The 20,988-nt window shown below is 34.7% G+C and overlaps 1 protein-coding gene across 1 annotated transcript; it reads right to left on the reverse strand.

Annotated features, from left to right (window-relative positions):
* Positions 1-11,775: 11,775 nt before the first annotated feature.
* LOC131027469 (ubiquitin-like protein 5) lies at positions 11,776-12,361 on the reverse strand. The gene has a single exon (XM_057957547.2). It carries the CDS (start codon positions 12,205-12,207, stop codon positions 11,986-11,988), a length of 222 nt encoding a protein of 73 aa, XP_057813530.1. The 5' UTR covers positions 12,208-12,361; the 3' UTR covers positions 11,776-11,985.
* Between the last annotated feature and the right edge of the window lie 8,627 nt (positions 12,362-20,988).

The following is a 20,988-nucleotide window of genomic DNA, read 5'->3' on the forward strand; positions in this document are numbered from 1 at the left end:
ACTGGATTTCGTCCTTCAAGCAATGGTACAAGATCCCATGTATCATCTTTTTTCAAAGCTGACATTTCTTCTTCCATAGCAATCTTCCAGGATTCTGCATCATTCATACCTAATGCCTCTTCTACAGATTTTGGTTCATCCACATTAGTATTCAAAGCAAAAATCATCTCTAATCATCAGGTGAATACCTTTCAAGTGGTTGTCTATGTCTTGTAGACCTTCGAACAAGCTGAGTTGGAGGTTCTTCCTCCTCTTCTGAAGATTCAAAGCTAGACGAGCTCTCCTCAACTTCTTTCCTATCTAGGGGTCTCGATTCAACTCTTTCAGGTGTAGAAAGAAATTTAATCACATCTTCCTTTTTAGTCTATTATGGTTGCAATGTAACAGAAGGAGACGTAATTTGTCTAAAAATAACACTTCTACTATGAATAACCTTTTGTGCAATATGGTCCCAAACGTTGTATCCTTTCACACCATAACTATACCCGATGAAGATACATTTCACGACCTTGTTCTCCAACTTTGTCTGCTTCTCCTTTGGCACATGTGCATATGCCTCACAACCAAAAACTCTAAGATGTCTCAATGAACGCTTGTGACCCGACCATGCTTCCATACGCGTTTTATCAACAAGGGTTGATGTAGGAGACATGTTAATCAGGTAGCAAGCAGTGGCAACAACTTCAACCCAAAACTTTTGTTCTAGACCAGCACCACTCAGCATACTCCTAGCCTTCTCCATCAGTGTCATGTTCATTCTTTCTGCAACTCCATTCTATTGTGGATAATACGGAGTTGTCTTATGTCTGTTCATGCCACAGTCTTTACAAAATCTATCAAAATCGTTAGAGCAAAATTCACCACCATTATCAGTCCTCAAACTTTTAATTTTCTTTCCAGTCTACAACTCAACCATTGATTTAAATTTTTTTAATCGACTGAAAACTTCATATTTACTCTTTAGAAAATATACCCATGTCCTTCTACTAAAATCATCAATAAATGAAACATAGTATGTGGATTTTCCAATCGAAGGGACATCGACAGGACCAAACACATCAGAATGAATATGATCCAAAACACCACAAGTTTTATGAGAACTCGAGTAAAACTGAACGTGGTTTTGTATTCCATAAATGCAATGCTCACATAAATCAAAGTCAAGATTACAATCATTCAAACCTTCAACAAGGTTTTTATTTTTCAAGGTCCTTAGACCCTTTTCTCTAATGTGGCCAAGCCTCTAGTGTCATAACATAGCCTTCTCTGCATGTAACTTTTCTTCAGAAGAAAGAGCACCCTTAGGTACCCAAAAACCATTTCCATCTGCTGAAGGTGAAACCTTCAAATCTTCCACAGATTTACTTTTTACAGAAGTGTTATTACACTCAACAGTGTATGTGTCTAGCTTATACAAAGTGTCAAACCTGACACCTCTAGCAATTACCATAGCACCCTTAATCATCTTACATCCTGATTTGGAAAAGACTACCTGCACACCCACATCTATCAGTTTTCTCACAGATAATAGATTTCATTTTAAACTAGGGATATGCAGCACACCATTAATCCTTTGTATTCTACCATCAGAAAACCCAATTCTATCTTTACCTCAACCAACAATGTCTAAATGTGAATCATCACCCAAGTACACCTTACCTCCATTAAATTCTTCATATTGAGAAAACCAATCTCTATTGGCAATCATATGAAAAGATGCACCTAAGTCAATTAAGGCATCATTACCTACATGACTCGCCAAAGCTACAATAAATGCATCACCGTCTTCCTTCTCGGACAAAGAATCAGAATCAATCTTCTTCTTTTTCTTCTTCTTTTCTTCTTTGCAATCCTTACAGATGTGACTTGGTTTACCGCAATTCCAACAAATGACTTTGGACTTTCCAGGAGTTTTCGATCTCCCTCTCGATTTGGACTTATCGCGCTTCTCATTCTTCTTGCCTTTCTCCTTAGGTCTTCCACGAACAGTTAGGGATTTCTTTGAACTGTGGGATACCTTCCTTCGCATCTCTTCACCAAGTAGGCACGCACCACATCTTTAGACTTCAAAACAATAGAAGTACTACCGATAGCCATAATAAGAGAATCCCACGAATCAGGCAAATAACAAAGCAAGATTTGGCATTTCTCCTCTTCGTTCATTTTAACACCGACAGATACTAATTGGACCACCAACATATTGAATGCTTCCAGGTGGTTTGCAACTCGTCCACCCTCTTTAATCTTCAAGGAATACAATTTCTTCCTCAAGAAAATTTGATTTAATAAGGATTTTGCTCGATATATTTCACCAAGTTTAGTCCATATCTTCTTTGCAGTGTTTTCTTCGTGTACATTGATCTGAATAGAGTCAGCAAGGCACAGTCTGATTAGACCCTTGGCTTTTCGATCCATAACATCATATTGAGTCACCGCAGTAAGATCTGAGGGCCTTTGGACATTCGCATCAACAACATCCCACAGATCTCGATCTATTAGCAGATCTTCCATCTTCAAATTCCACATCTCAAAATTTGTTCCATTAAATTTATCCACCTCTATTTTCCCTAATGAACTTGCCATCTGAAAATTCCTGCAACAAGATCAAAAAGTGTCTTCTGCAAAAGCTCCCACTCAAATCTGGATTAGTTCAAAAAACCCAACAACCCATAACTGAAACCAAAGGTGATCAAGCTTTGATACCAATTGTAAGGAAGTCAAGTAGCGGAACAACTTCCTACACTAACCTTGAGAGGAGGGTAATGCAAAAACTTTTACAGATCGTCACAATAATTACAAAAAACAGAAATAGATATAATAACATTCAAACCATAACACAGTGATTTATGTGGGGAAAACCCTTTCGGGAGAAAAACCCCACACTCCAAAAGCCGCCCAATATATTATTCAACAATCAAAAACATATTACAATATACTTTCAGAGCAAACTCTTCGCAGGAGTGCCACTAATCAGAGATTCAAAGGTAACTCAATAGCCATAAGACTCTTACACATAACCTCTATCTCACGCACTTCATATATAGGAGATACAATACAAGATTAAACCATCAAACGATATTACAAAACCATGGGCTAAAACCACCCAATAATGTGTACCCAACCTTATCTCCCTTCTAGATACCCTATGACGTGTCCCTCCTTTTTTACATCTCATTTATGTGTCTGATGTCTTTTATATTTCCTATTTCAGAAGTACAAACTTCCAGAGGCTTTAACTTGAGAACCGTGTGTCCTATTGACAAACTGTTTGAAGCGTCAGAAAGCTCGTGAAGTGCTCTATTTCCTTGTAAATCACTATGCCATTTATGCCCACTTTTCAGGGCGTTTTGAGGCCTCTAAAGTCCTCAAAATCAAATTCAAACCTTTCATTGGACCCCTCCAAAATGAAAAATTTAATATCTTCAAAACTAGTTGTGATCATGCAACGTAACTTTACCAGAATGCTTATCTAGCCAACCAGAAGCTTCAGGGAGAATTTTGCACCATTTCATGCTCAAATGAAAACTTACTATAAATAGTAACCTCATGCAAATGCAAGGTTGAGAGACCATTTTTCCAACACTTCCAGTAGTAGGTTGTGTTGTCTCAAGAGGATATGGACCACAAACTAATGGAAGATTTGTGCAAAAACATAATCAATGGTGACTTATTGTTCTCTTGGTTTGAAGATCATGGTTTTAGTTTGCTTTTTCAGATCTCCTAATGTTGTAGTTGAGTTCTCTGATTGTATGACAACCATAAATGATCTAGTGAGGATACTTTTTTCATGATGACATGGATGGTTTGGATATGTTTGAATGAGAGCTTTGGTAGTGATGTGGATTTGTCCATAGCATAGATGATCTTTAGTTGACGGATGTAAATTATGACAACATAAGGAGTTCTTTCTTTCTACACTAAGCATGCGAAGGGAGCTTTGGTAGTGATTTAAGGCCTTCAAGTAGAGTGTAATAACCAATTTTCTAAGGGAGATTTTGGGTATTATATTGATGTAGGTAGAGTTTTTATGTCATGGGATGGTTGTTTGGGTGCTTGTTGATGCTAGATAAACTCTGGTGAGCTTGGAGATCTCTATCTTTTTAGATATCTTGTTTTAAAATAGTGACTTTTTAATGATATCATTAGAAATTCTAATGATCCTACACTTGGATTTGGATTCATGTTCAATATGGACTTGATAAGGATGTTGTTTATGGATAGGGAATGAATCCCCATTGTCAATCCATGTAGCAAGAAACCTTCTGATAGACATTTCCCTTTTGGTATCTTAGATAAATTATGTTTTGTGTTGAGTCTTGAGTTGTGGAAATCAATTTTGAGGACTAGTTTGAGGAGTGCTTGGCATGGTTTTATTGTGGTCTTCCTCATGTGCATGAATTTATCTTGGATCAATTTTGAGTAGTGTAGGAAATGGTTTTTATGGTTTCGGTGACACTCCTTGGTTGTTGAAATATATTTTATTAGTTTGGTATTCCTTTAATTGAGGAGGGATTTTATTAGTTTGATCTTATTTTAGTTAAGGAGACTTTATGGTTGAACAAATTGACATTAAGATGGTTTTTTTGTTTGGGGTTTTGGAAGTTAAGAGCTTACTTATTATAGATAGAGCACTTAATGGATTTTCCAAAGGACATGGGATGGTTCACATGTTTTCTCTATATGCTATGTCATTTCTTCTTAGAGATTTGATTCAGATGGTACTAGAGATTTGTTTTGAGCTACTATAATCATTGTGTTTGTTTGTTATTGCACTTTCTTACTTTTAGTAACAATATATAGGCTCTTTATTACATTTTCTTTCTTACTTATTATTAGGAATTAGGTGTTCTACAACTTGCAAAATGTTTATAATGTTTGATTTATTATTATGTGTGTGGTGCAAGTACTTTATGTGTTTTATGTAATATTGAAAAATATATTTGAAGTGGAGTCTCACATTTTTAAAAATGTATTTAATTTAATATTGAGAAATATTAATAAATTGAAAACTTAGAACATAATATTAAATATGGGGTCAATGGTTTTGCAATTTGATGGTTTTAGATGCCTGGTTTTATGTAATTCCACTTGGTGGTTTTCTATGAGCTTGTTTCTATAAAAGAAAACACAAGGGTAGTTATCTAAGGTTGGTTGGTTGAGGTTTTGAGTCCTCTTTTGAAGAGTGCATATGTGAAGTATCACATGGGATGTGTGGTCACATGCTTGGACACATGGAAGATGCATTAGGGTGGCTTGATGTTTCAAAGGTGTTCATGGAAGCTCTAAAGATGTATTGTAATGTTTATTGTTGAATAATACACTAGCACAATGAAACATTTTGTAGGTGATAGAGGCTACCTCCTACCACCTCAATGATGTCCAAGTTTGCATCTAAACATCAGGAGCATTTGTGCAAATGCCAAACATTTGATAAATTTTATATCCTCCAACTAAAGAAAAACCCATATATACATAGCAAGAGTTGATTAAAAATAAACCACCAAAACACACATTTAATTTACTTTAAAAAAATTCAAAAATAAGTCAACCCAAGCAATTTTATAAAAAAAAAATTCAGGAAATTCATTTCAACTTTAATTTTTTGTTAGAGTTGACTCACTACAAAAAAGGATCTTCGCATGAACAAATTGTTTTTATGGTAGATTTGAACGGAAACTTACCTTGGAAACTATTGGTTTGGCACTGTATGTTGTTGTAGTTAAAGCATGGAGCATCATCCAATGGAATGACAAGATTCTCCTAACTTATACTGCATATGGAGAGCTTGGCAATTAGCTTCACATGACTCCTAGTTTGATTGGTTGATTAGCCATGAGCTCAACTTCACAACTTTCACAATATGGTGGAATTGTCTATCCAAGAGAATAATAATCTATTAGCAAGGATTCCTAGATTCAAAGTTCAACGTCTATTTAAAAAAAAGTATCCAAATTTTTAGGGATCTTTGGGATCCTTCAAGCTTCATATGGAAAACATGGCACCATCTCAAGCTATGTTATGATAAGAAAGAATCCTTCAAGCACTATTTTTAGTTTTAGCCACATAGTAAGTGTGTGTTGGAATCTGTGGTGATCAGAATATTAACATTTAGATCAAAGGACCAACATACCAAAGAAACTTGAGTACAAAGATTAAGTAATTTAAACTAGTTTTAACAAGCTAACTTCCCAAGATGTGTCTCATTGTTCTCTATCTCATAGGATCCCTAAAGCCAATGTTTTTCTCTCAGATCATTGAGCAAATGACTTTAGGAATGACAACTCCAAGAACGAGTGATATTGTGATCTATATGCATGAATGCAATCTAAGATCTATATGATATGTTCAAGCTATGATACTAAGCTAGAATGAAGATAATGATATGATAAAGATATTAACAAACTATCCTAACATGATATACTAACATGGATATGCTATGATATAAAATGCTTCTAAATACTAAAATGTCATTCTAACAAAGAGGCTAAAATGCTTGATATAATTAGACTATAATGTAGATGCATAAAACTTGGATATGGAGAATGAAGAAAGTGCGCTCTATTTATAGAGGAAATAGAGAAATGGATGGTTAAGATTCAATAATCTTAACAATGGCTAGGATTGAAAGTTACTCAATCCATATTTACAATTTTCACCAATGAAATGTTGCAATTGTCAACAAGAGGTAGCTGGAGAGGAGATGCAAGAGGCATTAAATGCCTGAGAAGACATGAGGGTCACCTTAGGAGGTTGGGTTATGGTTAGGTTAGGGTCATCCATTGGATAAAGCTTTTACCCAAGGGGTAAACTCTTGTGCAAGGGTTAAATGGGATAACTAGGGTCAAAGCCATGAGTCCTTGATGAGACCCCTGAGATAGATGAAGGTTAAGTTAGAGAAAAAGTCTCTAACCATGAGAGAAGGTTGGATTAGCCATCAATGGTTAAAAGGACTTTGGGGACAAATTCGTAAGAGCTTTACAAATTTGGGGAACTCAACAAGTTAACTTGTTGAAGGAATAAAGTCTTTAATGCATTTAGAAGACTTTCTTCCAAATTTGAGTAGTGACCTCCCCAAATTTAGGGATGTGATATGAATGGAATAGTTAAGGCTAATTGATTGAGATTAGAGAGGTTCTAGAAGAATGTTTAGGCAAGTGAGAAGTGTAGGAAAGTGCAAGTGGGAGAAATAAGATTTTAATTAAAATAAAAATGTTTTATTTCTACTAAAATAGATGTAACTTGCATTTGTAAGTTGAGAATATTATAAATAAATTTGATTTATTTGTATGCAAGAATGATTTTAATTAAATGTAAATTTAATTAAAATGGAGAAAGGGGATGTAATTAAATAAAGTGATTTATTTAATTAAAGGCTAGAAAGGGGTAAGATGAATTTAATTAAATAAATAGAATAATTCAATTTAATCAAATAGATGAAAAATGAAGAAATTAATTAAATAAGATTTAATTAAAAATAGGATGTGGTTTAAATAAATATTAAATATTTAATTAATTAAGCAGTCGGATTTATACATCTACACTAAGCTATAATGGGATCCTCCTAAGACATCCATTACTACTTTTCTTCAATTTACTTGGACGTGGAAATCCTCTTTTTTTGGTCACAAGAAAATTTTTAGCTTTTGTCATCTATCATTTTCAAAAGCATTTGTAAGTATTGATTTCTCGTTGCCTTGTCACAATCTTTTTCTCCTTGAACTTCATACAATTTGATCTTGCCTTCTCACCCAAACAATTTGCATGCCATTTCATCTTTCAATGAACAAGGCACTTTTCATGAAGATATCATGTTGGAGGCTAAATGTATACTCAGTCACCTCTGAAATACAATATCCCAATCTGCATCACATTTCAACTCAAAGCAAGCCCTCTAAACTCCTCAAACTTCAGTCGTATCGCTTAATAATACCTTATTTGGTTTGTCTCAAATATGTTCAATGCTTCTACATAGACTTCATCAATCATTTTTTTTTAGTTTGAACCAAATGATTCCATATACTACTTTCATGTATTGGTATAAGAGTAAGATTATTTTTCATTTATTACTATATATTATATTGTTGTTCATATACTATTTTGTTATTGTTATATACTGTTGTGTTCATTACATTGATTTTATCTATGTAATTTCATTACTTTCAATTAAAAAAGAGATTAAATGCACGCAAAAACTTGCATCGTATTAAAGTATTGCATTCATTGTAGCTCTTGGTTTCAAGCTTACTTCATTCTCCTTTTTCATTTTTCCCCTGATCCCAATTATTTTCTATTCTTACACATATTTAGCCCAACACTTTCACCTTGTTTTCAAATTACTACATTCACATTTTTTTTTCTCCTCTAGGTAACTAGCTATCCATTTTTTATATATATACTTCTTTAATTTGTTGCATTAGTCAATTCTTTATTACATATTACATGATTTTGTACATGTAATTTCACTCTTTTCAATAGAAAAAAGAAATTAAACACAACAAAATCATATCTAAAAGAATCCATTTTTTATATCTATACTTCTTTAATTTGTTGCACCAATCAACATTCCCACCGTATTGCTAATTTGAAATTATTATTTTTCTTTATTATTCCAACTTAACTAGTTGTATTCATATTGTTATTATTGGGTTATTTGTGCAATCATTCCATGTTAATATTTTGATGTTGTCAACTAATCAAAATTAGAAACTATTACTTCGAGGCCCTCTCACGGGCTTCATCAAAAAATTAGAAATTATACAATTTTGACAAAGATGTCTAATATTTTGGTTTCCATTTTTTTAAGAAAATGGAACGATTTATAAATTTAATAAATATGCATTAAATTTACTAAATAAACAACGTTCAATGCGCAAGGTGGGAAAGTATTAAGTAATTAAAGATGTATTTTTAATCCTTTCATAAATGTTCGTAAAAGCCCACTTATGCAACACCAAACCAACAAGACCCACTTCACAAATTACAAAAAAAAACGGAGCAAGACAACTCTGCTTCAACACTCTGCCTGTGAACACCTCCTTAATTCTCATGATGTTTCCCAAGCACCCCAAGCCACGTTCTTCAGTGATGATTAACATACATATTCAGAGCCTTGCCAACAGATTCTGCAATCATACAACGACCTTTTAGGACTAGTGAAGCATATATGTCATTTTTCGCATTGGGAGTTCCAAAAACATTCATAACAATTCTTCCACATGGCCCGCATTCTTTGTCAACGTCCAATGGGGTATAATAGTTAACCCAACAGGTCTATTTGGGTTGCAGAATTAGGTGAAGCCACACCAGAAATGTTCTAGTGTTTGATGCCAAAACATTATGGCGGCATTGGTTTCCAAAGGGAGGTTGCTAAACAAATCATTAACTATCAATATTTTTTGGTTATTTACACTAACGTAAATTTACCAACTTAAGAATTATCCTGCAGGAGTCCTGAAGATCATAGCTTTTTATGATAATCAACCACAGAAACTTTCAAAAAATGATAAGCTCCTTTATATCGGTTGAATTTCCAAGACCTATTCTACAAATCAATTGCCAAGTTTGTCTTAATATATGTCACCATAAATCTTGTTTTTAGTTCAATTTTTAGTAACGTTTGTGGTGAACGTTGAATTACAACATGAGCTCATTTATATTAAAGATAAACTACTTAAAAAGAGCGAAAAGGCTAAAATCTGTGAATACGAGAGAAAAATTTGTCCAAACAAAGAGCACCAAAACATTTGTGATAAATAAGGGCAAAAGATAAATGCCCTTACCATAATTTTCTAAGAACATATTCAAAAATATGATATAGGAGTGTTGCCATTAACAGAGAACCATGCCACACTTGGACCAAACCATAAAACATAGCCTAGCTTAGGACTAGACCACATAATAATATTCTCCACTTCAATGATCCCCAAAAAAAAATTTAATTTAATCAAGATTTTAAAACTGCCCGACACATGCAAGGATACTCAAACTAATTGGCTAAACATTTCCATACAAAATGACTACAGTGAGACCAGGACTGTAAGCATTTCTCTCGCAAAATATTAACATACTTCTTCAGGTTTGTCCAAATCAAGTTTTTTAAATAGCAAATCACGAGAAACATTGACATGAAACCTATTTAGATTGTGGAATTGAAAGATATAAGAGAAGTAAATGGAAAACCAGAGAGTCAAATTATTTAGAGAGGAACACCAGGCAAAATTAACGCAGCGAGGTTCATGTAAACATCGCATCCCTGGAATGAAAAACAAAAACAAAAAAAAGGGAAACTGGCTCTGAAATTCTCTGTAAAAAATACTATTATACTATCAATTTCACATTTCAATGAAGCCAATGTATTCTTCCCAACAAGGAGCTGCAGTGTAGAGGTAACTGATTTATTCAGCCGGTGCTAAGGTTTACAAATTTAACGAATGTTGCCCAATATCCTTAAGCTCCCCCGTTTTTTACTCGGCAAAACAGAGTTCAGCCAAATTAAATAACCAGGCGGTTTAATCAAACTTGAAAACCCAGTATTTTATGAAACCCTGGTTCCCAATAGGCAATCAACCAAGACCCTCATTCAAACATGCAATGAGAACGGGAAAGCAGAAAAAATATAGCCAGTAAGTGAATCACCAAATTCTAAATTAGTAATCTATTTTCCATTCAGTTTCAGTTCATCAAAACTACACGTGCACAATCCTATGAGCACGTAAAACCATAATTTCAAATACCAAAAATTGCATGTAACAATATATATTCAAGGCTTATATAGTTTCAGTTTGTAAAAATAATAAATTACACATCAACAATCCCAAGAGCATATGAAACCTTGATTTCAAACAAGCAATCTAAGAAGCATCTCTGAGTTACAGGATTATAAGAATACAATCCCTATAGCTAAGGAACCCAATTCAAATTTTGAATTTGCTTCAGGGCTAACAAATCCAAGAATCTTTAAGAATAAAAAAATACTGATTTGCTTGATTACAGATCCAAGGATCTTAAAACAAGTTGCAGAAACACTAGTTTTTTTAACACAGAAAGTTGTGTTCCAAACAAATTATAAATCCTTCCATGTTTAAAAAACAAATCAAAAAGATTTTAAAAAAAACTTAAACAAGCTAAAAATGCCCTAGTTTCAAGAAACCAAACCCATATGTTCCAACCAAATTTCAAAATTCTTATAAAATCATACAAATACAGAACTAGCGTTTTTCTGCAAACTACATAATGAATAAATAAGAAACTAGGGGTTTCATCACAAACTACATGTTGAAGAAATATGAAATTCACGTTTTTAGCAAAATCTACGTAAATATTGCTAAAGAATGAAATTGAGTGGAGTTGTCCAATACTTTCTGTCCAAAATCTCCTCCCCTGCCCATATATACAACTAGAAGTTACCAGATACAGATATAACACTCCCAGACATCATGCTACATCCATATTTTGCAACCCCACAAATACCAAATTAGGACTTAAATCACTAAATTGAAATCATGAAACCAAACATATTTGTCATTGCGGCTTCTTTATTGCATATTGTGAAACCAAAAAAATGAAATTAGGATATCTTCAAACACAAAATACATATTGCGAAGCCAAGCAAAACTAAAACCAGGGCTTTTCAAAAACAGAAATTATGTAAACAAATAAATAGAAGAACTTTTCACGTGCACTAGACTAAACATTAAATAGCCTATTAGTTCCTTCAAAGCACAATGTGAAATTAGGGTTCCTTCAAGCACAATATCCATGTCATGAAACATGACAAATATAAAAGTAGGGTTTATTAAAAGCGCGGATTACATAACATGAAACGAAACAAATATAAATACATATGAAATTAGGGTTTTGAATACAAATTGCATAATTATACAACAAAATACGAAATCAGGGTTTCACCGCATCCGAAGGCAGTACATACCCGACTATTTTAGGGCAACAAAAAGAAATGCAAAACCACAAGATTTGGGACGAAACTCAGTTGTAATAAAGCTCGAGACCCATTCCATCGTGAATTTCATAGTCCTTGAGGGTGATGTGGTCTTTGTAAACGTTGTACCATTTCTGGATGCGAATCTTGTCGGGGCGGGTTCCAGTCTGGGCGGCCACCAACTTCTTCAGATCGCCGATGGTGTCGTCCTCGTTGCATTTCACCCTCACCTTCTTCCCCAGCCGATCGTTCAACACCACTTCCAACATCGTATTATAACGATAATAACAAGCTCTGCAAATAAGAAAAAGGATTTCTGATTTCTTTCCCTGCGTCTATGCCTGTAATTAAGGAGGAATTTGAGATGGGAAGATCGTCTGCTGTGTGTTTTATATAGAAACGTATATGGAATTTTGGGCGGCTGAAGTCTTCGCCGACTATACTATTGATTCTTTCAATTAAAAAGGGCAGCCGCCTTGCGAAATGGAGTGGATGATACGCTTCGTTTGCCGGGTTCAGTGGGGAGGAGAACTTTTTCATTGGGTAGAAGGGAATCGGTAGTAATTAAAAAAAAAGTGCCTTCACTAAAATTTACTTAGCATAATTAACTAAATCATAATAATAAATCAATTTGATGTAGGGTAGTAAACATTGAGTGAAAATTGAAATTATGTAAATTAGTACTTGTATTAGAAGGGGTTTGTTGTGCAATGGGTATGTCGAAGAGGTGTGGAAGGTCAATTAGGAAAAAAATTGATATTTATTTTGTATGCATTTGTGTTATATATGAGGTCAATTGGTAGGTCATTTAGGAAATGATGTTGTATGTGCAACAAAGGTGTGACTGGAGAAGTGGTAGCTTCAAATCAACTATGTGTCCACGTACAAAGATCTAAACACGATTAAAACAAAAAAATTGAATTGAGAAGATAATTAGGCTCAATTACCAATAAGGTCATATTATTTTTACAATAGAGAGAGAGATAGGGAAAGATGGAGGGGGGAAGAGTGATGGATAGAGAGAGGGATGTATAGAGAGAGGGAGACATTTCAAGAGGTAAAGGGTGAGAGAGGAAGGTATAGGTAGAGATGAAGATAGGACAAGAGAGGAGGAGGGGAGATAAAGATGGAGATCAATAGGGAGTTAAAGAGAGGGGGAGATAAAGAGGAAGAGGTTGAGAGATATAGAGGGATAGGGAGAGGTAGAGAGAGATATAGATGGTGAGATCTAGAATGATAGATATGTAAAGAGATTTAAAGAGAGAGGGAGTGGGGGAGAGAGATATCTAAATAAAGAGAAGTGGACAGAAGTAGAGATAGTAAAGTAGGCATGAGGGGAGAATTAGGTGGAGATAGAGATGGCATATAACGAGATAGAGATAGAGATAGAGATAGAGATAGAGATAGAGATAGAGATGGAGGTGGAAAGAGAAATATGGAGACATAGAGATAGAGAGGCAAAGAGATAGAAATAGTGTGGCAAAGAGATATAGATCTAGAGGTCTAGGAAGAGAGAGGGGGAGGGGGTTGTTGACATAGGAAGAGGGAGAGGGGGAGAGAGGGACATATGTTTAGAGATAGAGTAGGAGAGAGGAAGATACATGTAGAGATGAAGATAGAGCAAGAGAGGAAGAGGGAGACAAAAAAAATAGAGAAATAGAGAGAGGTGGAGGGAGAGATAAATATAAAGAGAGGAAGATAGAGAAGGAGAGGAAAAGGGGAAGAGAGAGAGAGAGAGAGAGAGAGAGAGAGAGAGAGAGAGAGAGAGGAGAAGAGAGAGAGAGAGAGAGAGAGAGAGAGAGAGAGAGAGAGAGAGAGAGAGAGAGAGAGAGATGGTTAGAGTGATAAAGAGATAGAGATGTAAGGAGATATAGTGAGATGGGAGAGGGAGACAAGGATAGAGGGATATAAAAACAAAGAGATAGACAAATAGAGAGAAGTAGAGATTGAGATATATATATATATATATATATATATATAGAGAGAGAGAGAGAGAGAGAGAACTGACGAAAACAAGAAGCTCTACTAATAGGGTAAAGGATTTCTGATTTCTTTCTCTACATTAATGCATGTAAGTAAGCAAAGTGTGTATTTTATGTAGGAAAGTACATGGAATTTTGGTCTATTTAACTATTTATTCTATTGAAAAAGGGAAGTCGCCTTTGGAAAATGGAGTGGATGATACACTTCATTTGTTGGGTCTCTGTGGGGAGGAAAACTTTTTTATTGGTGGAAGAGAATAGGTAGTGATTAAAAAAAAGTCTGTTCACTAAAATTAATTAGCATAATTAACTAAATCATAATACTAAATTAGTTTTATGTTGGGTTGGAAAGATTGAATAAAAATTAAAATTATGTAAATTGTGTGATTTGAGCTTCTAGATTCGACTGTGTATATCTTTTTTCTATCAACATTTTGAATTATACTCTATGATTCATCATCGGGACAAAGAGATGGGGAAGGAAAAAAAAAGACAAAGTATGATTTGAAACGTTGATGGAAAAGATATATACACAGTCAAATCTAGAAGCTTAGATTACATCTACATAGACTATGGAAACCTAATGTCTACAATTATGTAAATTAGTACTTGTATGAGAAGGGGAGCAATTGTCATATAGATTAAAAAAATAAATTGTAAGTTATTATGTCAGAAAGTACAATTCAAAAGATACATTATTTTATATTTTCTATTTTCTCAATATAAAGATATTTAAAGTATGATGCATTAGATTGTTATGTTTTTTGTGTATAAAATATTATTTTCATAGGTTTACTTTTATTTTGTACATTACATTAATAACAATGAGAAATGTATATCTGAAGATGCTCTTTGAAATATGCATGTATACATATTTTTAATAATCAATGGAAGAAATGTTCTATAACAACTTCAATTTAGTTTGGAATAAGAAGTTAACAATATTTACACAACAGACGAGGATGGATACTTGTCCAGCCATCTTAGATAGAAGGATTCTTGATCTCAAAGAATGTTGTGGCCAAGTTCAAGTGGTAGAGGCCTAACAAGAACCACCATCTTTCTAATGGCTCTCTCAAAATAGTATAAACTTTCCTTCTATTTTTTAGCATATTAATCTAATTATGATAAAAATAACATCAATTCACTTTATTTAAAGATACATTTAGCTTTGAGATCTATCTATTATCATCTTTCAACATATTGATAACATACCATGCTTCAAAGGGACATCAAAAAATTGAATATATGAGAAATTTGAGATTGCATGTGATGTGATTGATCAATACTAAAGCCCATAAATGTGGAATTTTAAAGTCTTGATATTTTATGCAAGCAACAATAGTGGAATATTGAACAATCATGTTAGTAGCCCTTATGTTTCCCTTTATTAAACACTCCTACAATTCTCTTTGTTATTTGATAGATGTGATTTCAAAACATTTCAAAAAAATTGGACATTGGAAGAAATTGTACTGCTTAAAAAGTTCCTATCAAGCCTCATCACCTTTAATGGTTCTAAAAATTTAGTAATGGTATGGAACAATCCAAAATTGATATTTTTTTGCCCTCTATGTTAGAGAATATAATTCATAACCGTATTATACTTGTGTATGTATCATCAAATATGGTAGAGAGTCCAAATTCATTATCCTTTGTCTCTCAATTACTTGTCAAACAACTCCAATTAGTTGTATATCAATTATAGTTTGTATCAATAATTTCAATATTTTGTCAAACTATGAGTTTGTTAGATATATAAATATGTAAATGAGTTACTCAATAATGTATAAAGTGTGAGTTCTCTATTCCTCAAACTTTAATTTTATCAAATAGGAAGATTCATAGACTTCTACATAAAATAGTTTCACTTTATTTGCAACTTCTATAGACTCTTTTGTAAGTCATTCTTAGTAGTCATTGAATTCTAACTTAAATGATGTAGTGAATACATCGAAAGAACATTGGTGGTAAATACAATATCAAACCCTTGAATGAACTCTATATATGATTCTTTGGATTGGAGACTTAATATTATAAACTTATTGTTATTAAGGTTTTGCATAGTTATTACTTGATTCTCTTTTTAGTGTGAAACCGGTTATATCTTGTACATATACCAAAACACATGGTTATAGACTTTTATAATTGTTGTTTGATATATGTCAATAGTTAAATTGAGAGTTTCATTTGGTGTGTGATTGTATCAAGTTATGAGATAATTGTGCTAACACCAAGAAAACTATACAAAAATAATCAATTTAGATTGTGTTATGTTGAATATGTGAATGTTAATCTCAATGGAAGGAAAAACTCTTAAAGCTATGAATTTTGTGTTATTATTGTTATCTTAGGATTTCCAATCCAAGCACCTATGGGTAGAGAGCTTGAGAAAAAGTGTGGAGAGTGCCTTGAGGTTTTAAAAAGGAAAATCATATTTAAGTTTTTAAAAATATAGTATTACTCCATTAACATAGACTTATCTAGAAAGAAGAGCTATGAGTATATGTATTTAGCTTTTATTAACTTTTTTAATATTAATAAAATGTCTATATTAAGATTCAAAAAGGTACAAATGAACATGTAGTGGAGGAAATTTGTTACCTTGAGGATGATGGACCCTAGAGAACAAATTGGCCCTCTAGTACCTCACTTAAACTAGCACTGAGGGTGAGCCTGGGGATGAAAATACAAAATTAAGTACAAAATAAGATAAATGACTGACAAGAAGAGTTCTCAAATGACTCTGCTAAGCCTTTGTCTCAAGGACGAGCGTGCAGAATTGGGACACCAATGTGGCGCATTGTCGTCTTGTACATACGAGGTACAAAGGTCGTATGAAAATGATAAACGCAACTATATTACTAAATAAACGCTAAAAATAACAAACTAAGCTAACGACATAGAATATGAGATACTAGAACGAATCGAGAAAAAAAAGAATGAGGGAAGCTCACAGCCGGTCCACGATTGAAGCCTCCCACAAGATGACTGCCTTCCCACGATTATAAACCTGCACACAGACAAGAAGTAAAATGTTGGGGGTTGTGTTTTGGATTCTACCTTAGTCAGACCTGTTGGCAACAAGGCATCAAACTAAGAGAGGGGGGTGAATCAGTTTGCTCACAAACTTTACTTAAACACAATTTCAAATTTGATGGTTAGCAATGAAAGCACAAATCAACACCACATCAATAACACACATAACACCAATATTTTTGACATGGAAAACTCGATTAAGAGAAAAACCACAGTGGGAACCTACCCACAATGAAATGATACCCTATTAGGAGTAAATGAAATATTACAATGGGGAATGCACGTGCATTCAGGCACATTGCCTAGAGCTCACTACTCAAATCACATAACAAGAAGGGCTACAACCCTTGGGAAGGCTCACTACCTTACAAAAACATTTGGATTACATCTAGAGGATCATGAACTAATGAAATAGCATCTCCCCATGCCTGGTTACAATTCTGATTAAGCACAAACACAAACTTTGCTCTTTCACACTTCTTCACACTTTTCATCTGCTACTGAAAGATCAAATCATTGTTTGCACACGCAGATACATCTCTCACATGATTATTACATATATTTATACAAATCATCAACTTATATTTACAAGAATACAACCTCACACACTACAATATAACATGCAGACCAAAACAATGTCAGCTAAGGCATAGTATGGACCTAAACCACCACCTTGGTCACAAAACACCTTCAAAAATTATGCCACAATCATCCGCAACATGCTACAATCATCTGGTCGGCCAAGAATACTGCATAGCACGAACATACCAGAGAAAACATCAATAACAAGCACAACAATCAATGTAGACCATCAATGCGGATAGAACATGATCTATAAATATCCTGTGAGATTTTGCCAAGATCAAGGGCACAATGAAAAGTATAAAAGAGAGACAAAAGAATGACAAGAAAAAACTGTATTCTCATCAATATACAAATGATCAACTCGATTAACCACTACAATGAATATAGGACTGCTTATATAGGCAAGGCCATATGGATGTACAAGCACACAATCATGACATGTGGCTCAATGAGAAACAGGGGTAGGTAAGAAATATTAGGGGTAGGTAAGAGAAATAATATAATATTCTACAAGAGGTGGATGACCCACCGAATGTAGAGTGTAACAGCAAAATAAGACCACAAAAGGTGGAATTTCTCCTACAAGCTATATCCCTATGTGCACACTTCCCTGAGTGTCTCAAATCCAACTACAAAGAGATGCATTATCCTAAGTTAACTTAAGCAAAGTGTAATAATATCCATAATGAATATTTATGTACACCAACGCCCCCCCTTAAGTGCAACTTAGGGGAATGAAGACTCAAGTCGACAATGCAAGATGGGTCCTGGCTACTAGGCCATGATAGGTACCCATGTACAATATGCAAATGCAAGCAAAACTATGCAATACAATCTCTCACAAACGGAGAAAGGGAGAAAACCCAGTGGGAAAAAACTCCCCCCCAAAAGAGAGATGAATGTACAAAAGACTCTCAAAGAAGAAGGACAAAACCTCAAAGAGGAAAAAGTCCCCCCATAAGAGAGGAAGGAGAAGTCAGTTGACCCCCCCTAATGAGACATCTTTCACCCCTAAGAGAGCTCGCAACTGCTAAAACTTACTCTCGGTGAAATTTTTGGTGAATATGTCTGTAACCTGCTCCGTTGTAGGACAATATTGCAAATCAATGACTTGCTCCTGAATCAGCTCTCGGATATAGTGCATATGGATCTCGATGTGTTTGGTCCGCTGGTGCTGGACCGGGTTCTTCGAGATTGCAATAGCACTCTGATTGTCGCAATGTAGAACTGTCGGTCGTGGAGTGGTGAACGCAAACTCTGTGAGAATCTACTAAAGCTAAATGGTCTCATTCGCTGCATTAACAACTCCTCGATACTCAACCTTAGTCGAAGAGAGAGCAATAGTATGCTTCTTCTTGCTCTACCAACAAATGGGGCCCGAACCAAGGTGAAAACTGTAACCTGAAGTAGACTTACGATCATTAAGATCACCAGCCCAATCGGAGTCTGTGTAACCAACCAAGCGAAGTCTTGTGCCTGTTGCATAGTGAATCCCATAGTGATGTGTACCCTAGATGTAATGAAGGATGTGTTTGGCGGCTTTCCAATGAAGCTCATGTGGTTCCTGCATGAAGCGGGAAACCATGCCAACTCCAAATGAAATATCAGGGCGTGTGTGAGTCAAGTAAATGAGACTACCCACTGTAGGCATCTAAAAATGGTCAACGCTTGTGGTGTCATACTTTAACATGTCTGTGTGACCTTATTTTAGGGTTTTCACATCCTATTAACATTTCTTCTATGTCGCACACTTGATCTTTATTATTTGTTGACATTTTGTCATTCTTTTGTGTTTCTTTCATTTGTCGCATCCTTAATTAGGTCTTGTCAACATTATCATTATCAATCGTGATGTTTGATCATTATCAATATTATCATGTCAATAGAACATTGTCAACCCTTCTCAATGTCAAATTAGGCTTTTGTCTTGATCAATCATCAATTTTATCATTTCTTGTCAATTTGGATCGATTAGCCATTGGTCCTCGTCAATTGGCGCCTATCAATTGCAATCCTTGTCAATTTTGATCAAATAGTCATTGATCTTGTTCAATCAACTTCGATGCTTTATCAATTGTCCAATTTTCATCATGATCATATCAACCCTACATCAAATACCTTTTGTCAAGACCTAATTGTCATTCTTGCATTTCTAATTCATCTCCTGGGGTTTTCTAATTTAATCATTTAATCCTTTTGTCATTATCCTTCTAGGTTAAATAAATTTATTTATTTTATCCTATGTCCCTTTGTCACAATTAAATATTTTTATTTAATTGGTGAAATATGAATTAATGAATAAGGAATTTTTTTATTTTATTTTTAAGGTAAGTACTATCTTTAATGGGGATAGCTCCCTATATTTCTTAAATAAAAATTACAAATTATGTTCATTACAAAATTTGCCTATCGCTCTGGCAATCACAGCATTCCCTAAACCCACATACAACCCCGAATGAAGCAACTTAGCAACCTACTTCTAAAATCTATTAAACCACAGCATATCTAATCTAGGAAACCTTAATTCTTCATGATTTGGAGAATGACCATCACGTAATCTGCCAAGTCGTTTAGTTTCTTAGTGGATGCTTCTGACATCCACCACTCCTCAGACTCCGCAAAGCTTCTGAATATTGCTAGGTCCTCGTTGATGATCCCATGCTTGAAATACTACCATACTTCCTCTGCGAATTCTATTTCCCTCTCCTTTTCTGCTTCCTTATCCCTATCGCTCCCTTCCTCCTTCTCACTTCTATCTTCCTCCTCGGACTCTTCCTCTGAGACTGAAAAATAGTTCTCAGGGTTGAAATAAACCTTGAGCACACTGTTCTTGTAGCCTTCCTCCAGGTCAAGTATGGCTTCCGCAACCATATCTCCATTTTCTTTTTTCACAAAGCCTTCCAACATTTCCACGCATTTGACCCTAGACTTTAGGATATCCGCCATGGCCGCAAGCACCGCTTCATAAATTGCTCTGTCGCACCAGTGACGATCCAAACTGAGAGAACATTCTACAATACTCGTGATGGCATCGTAACCAAATTCTGAAGTATCAAACAGATCCCTAACCAGAAACTCCAGAGGGACTTCACAGTTGGCACAATTTAAACCCAAGAAATTCACCATGTTTGTTTCTTCTTTTAGCTACTGTAACTTGCCATCAAGAATCATCTATCTAATATAGGCAATCCGGATTTCTTCCTAAACCGCCTCAATCTCTTCAATCTTCCAAACCCGAGGTAGTCAAAAATGCTTTTGCAGAGTGTCGGCACTGTTTGCGTCCTCCGTCCAGACCTAAATTATTCTCTCCTTCTCTGATACAGAAAAGACTTCCCTGACTTATAAGTATCCATCTATCCCATCTGTTTAGTCTTTTCGGCCTCATTGCTGTATTGAACAGGGGTCACCCAATCCCTTCACGGAATTCATCCATTATCTCTTTTT

Source organism: Cryptomeria japonica, chromosome 4 (genome assembly GCF_030272615.1).
Source record: "Cryptomeria japonica chromosome 4, Sugi_1.0, whole genome shotgun sequence".
In the NCBI taxonomy this organism is placed as follows: domain Eukaryota; kingdom Viridiplantae; phylum Streptophyta; class Pinopsida; order Cupressales; family Cupressaceae; genus Cryptomeria; species Cryptomeria japonica.

Excerpts from the sequence above, each read along its gene's own strand:
- LOC131027469 (XM_057957547.2), bottom strand. The coding sequence starts at position 12,207 with ATGTTGGAAGTGGTGTTGAACGATCGGCTGGGGAAGAAGGTGAGGGTG.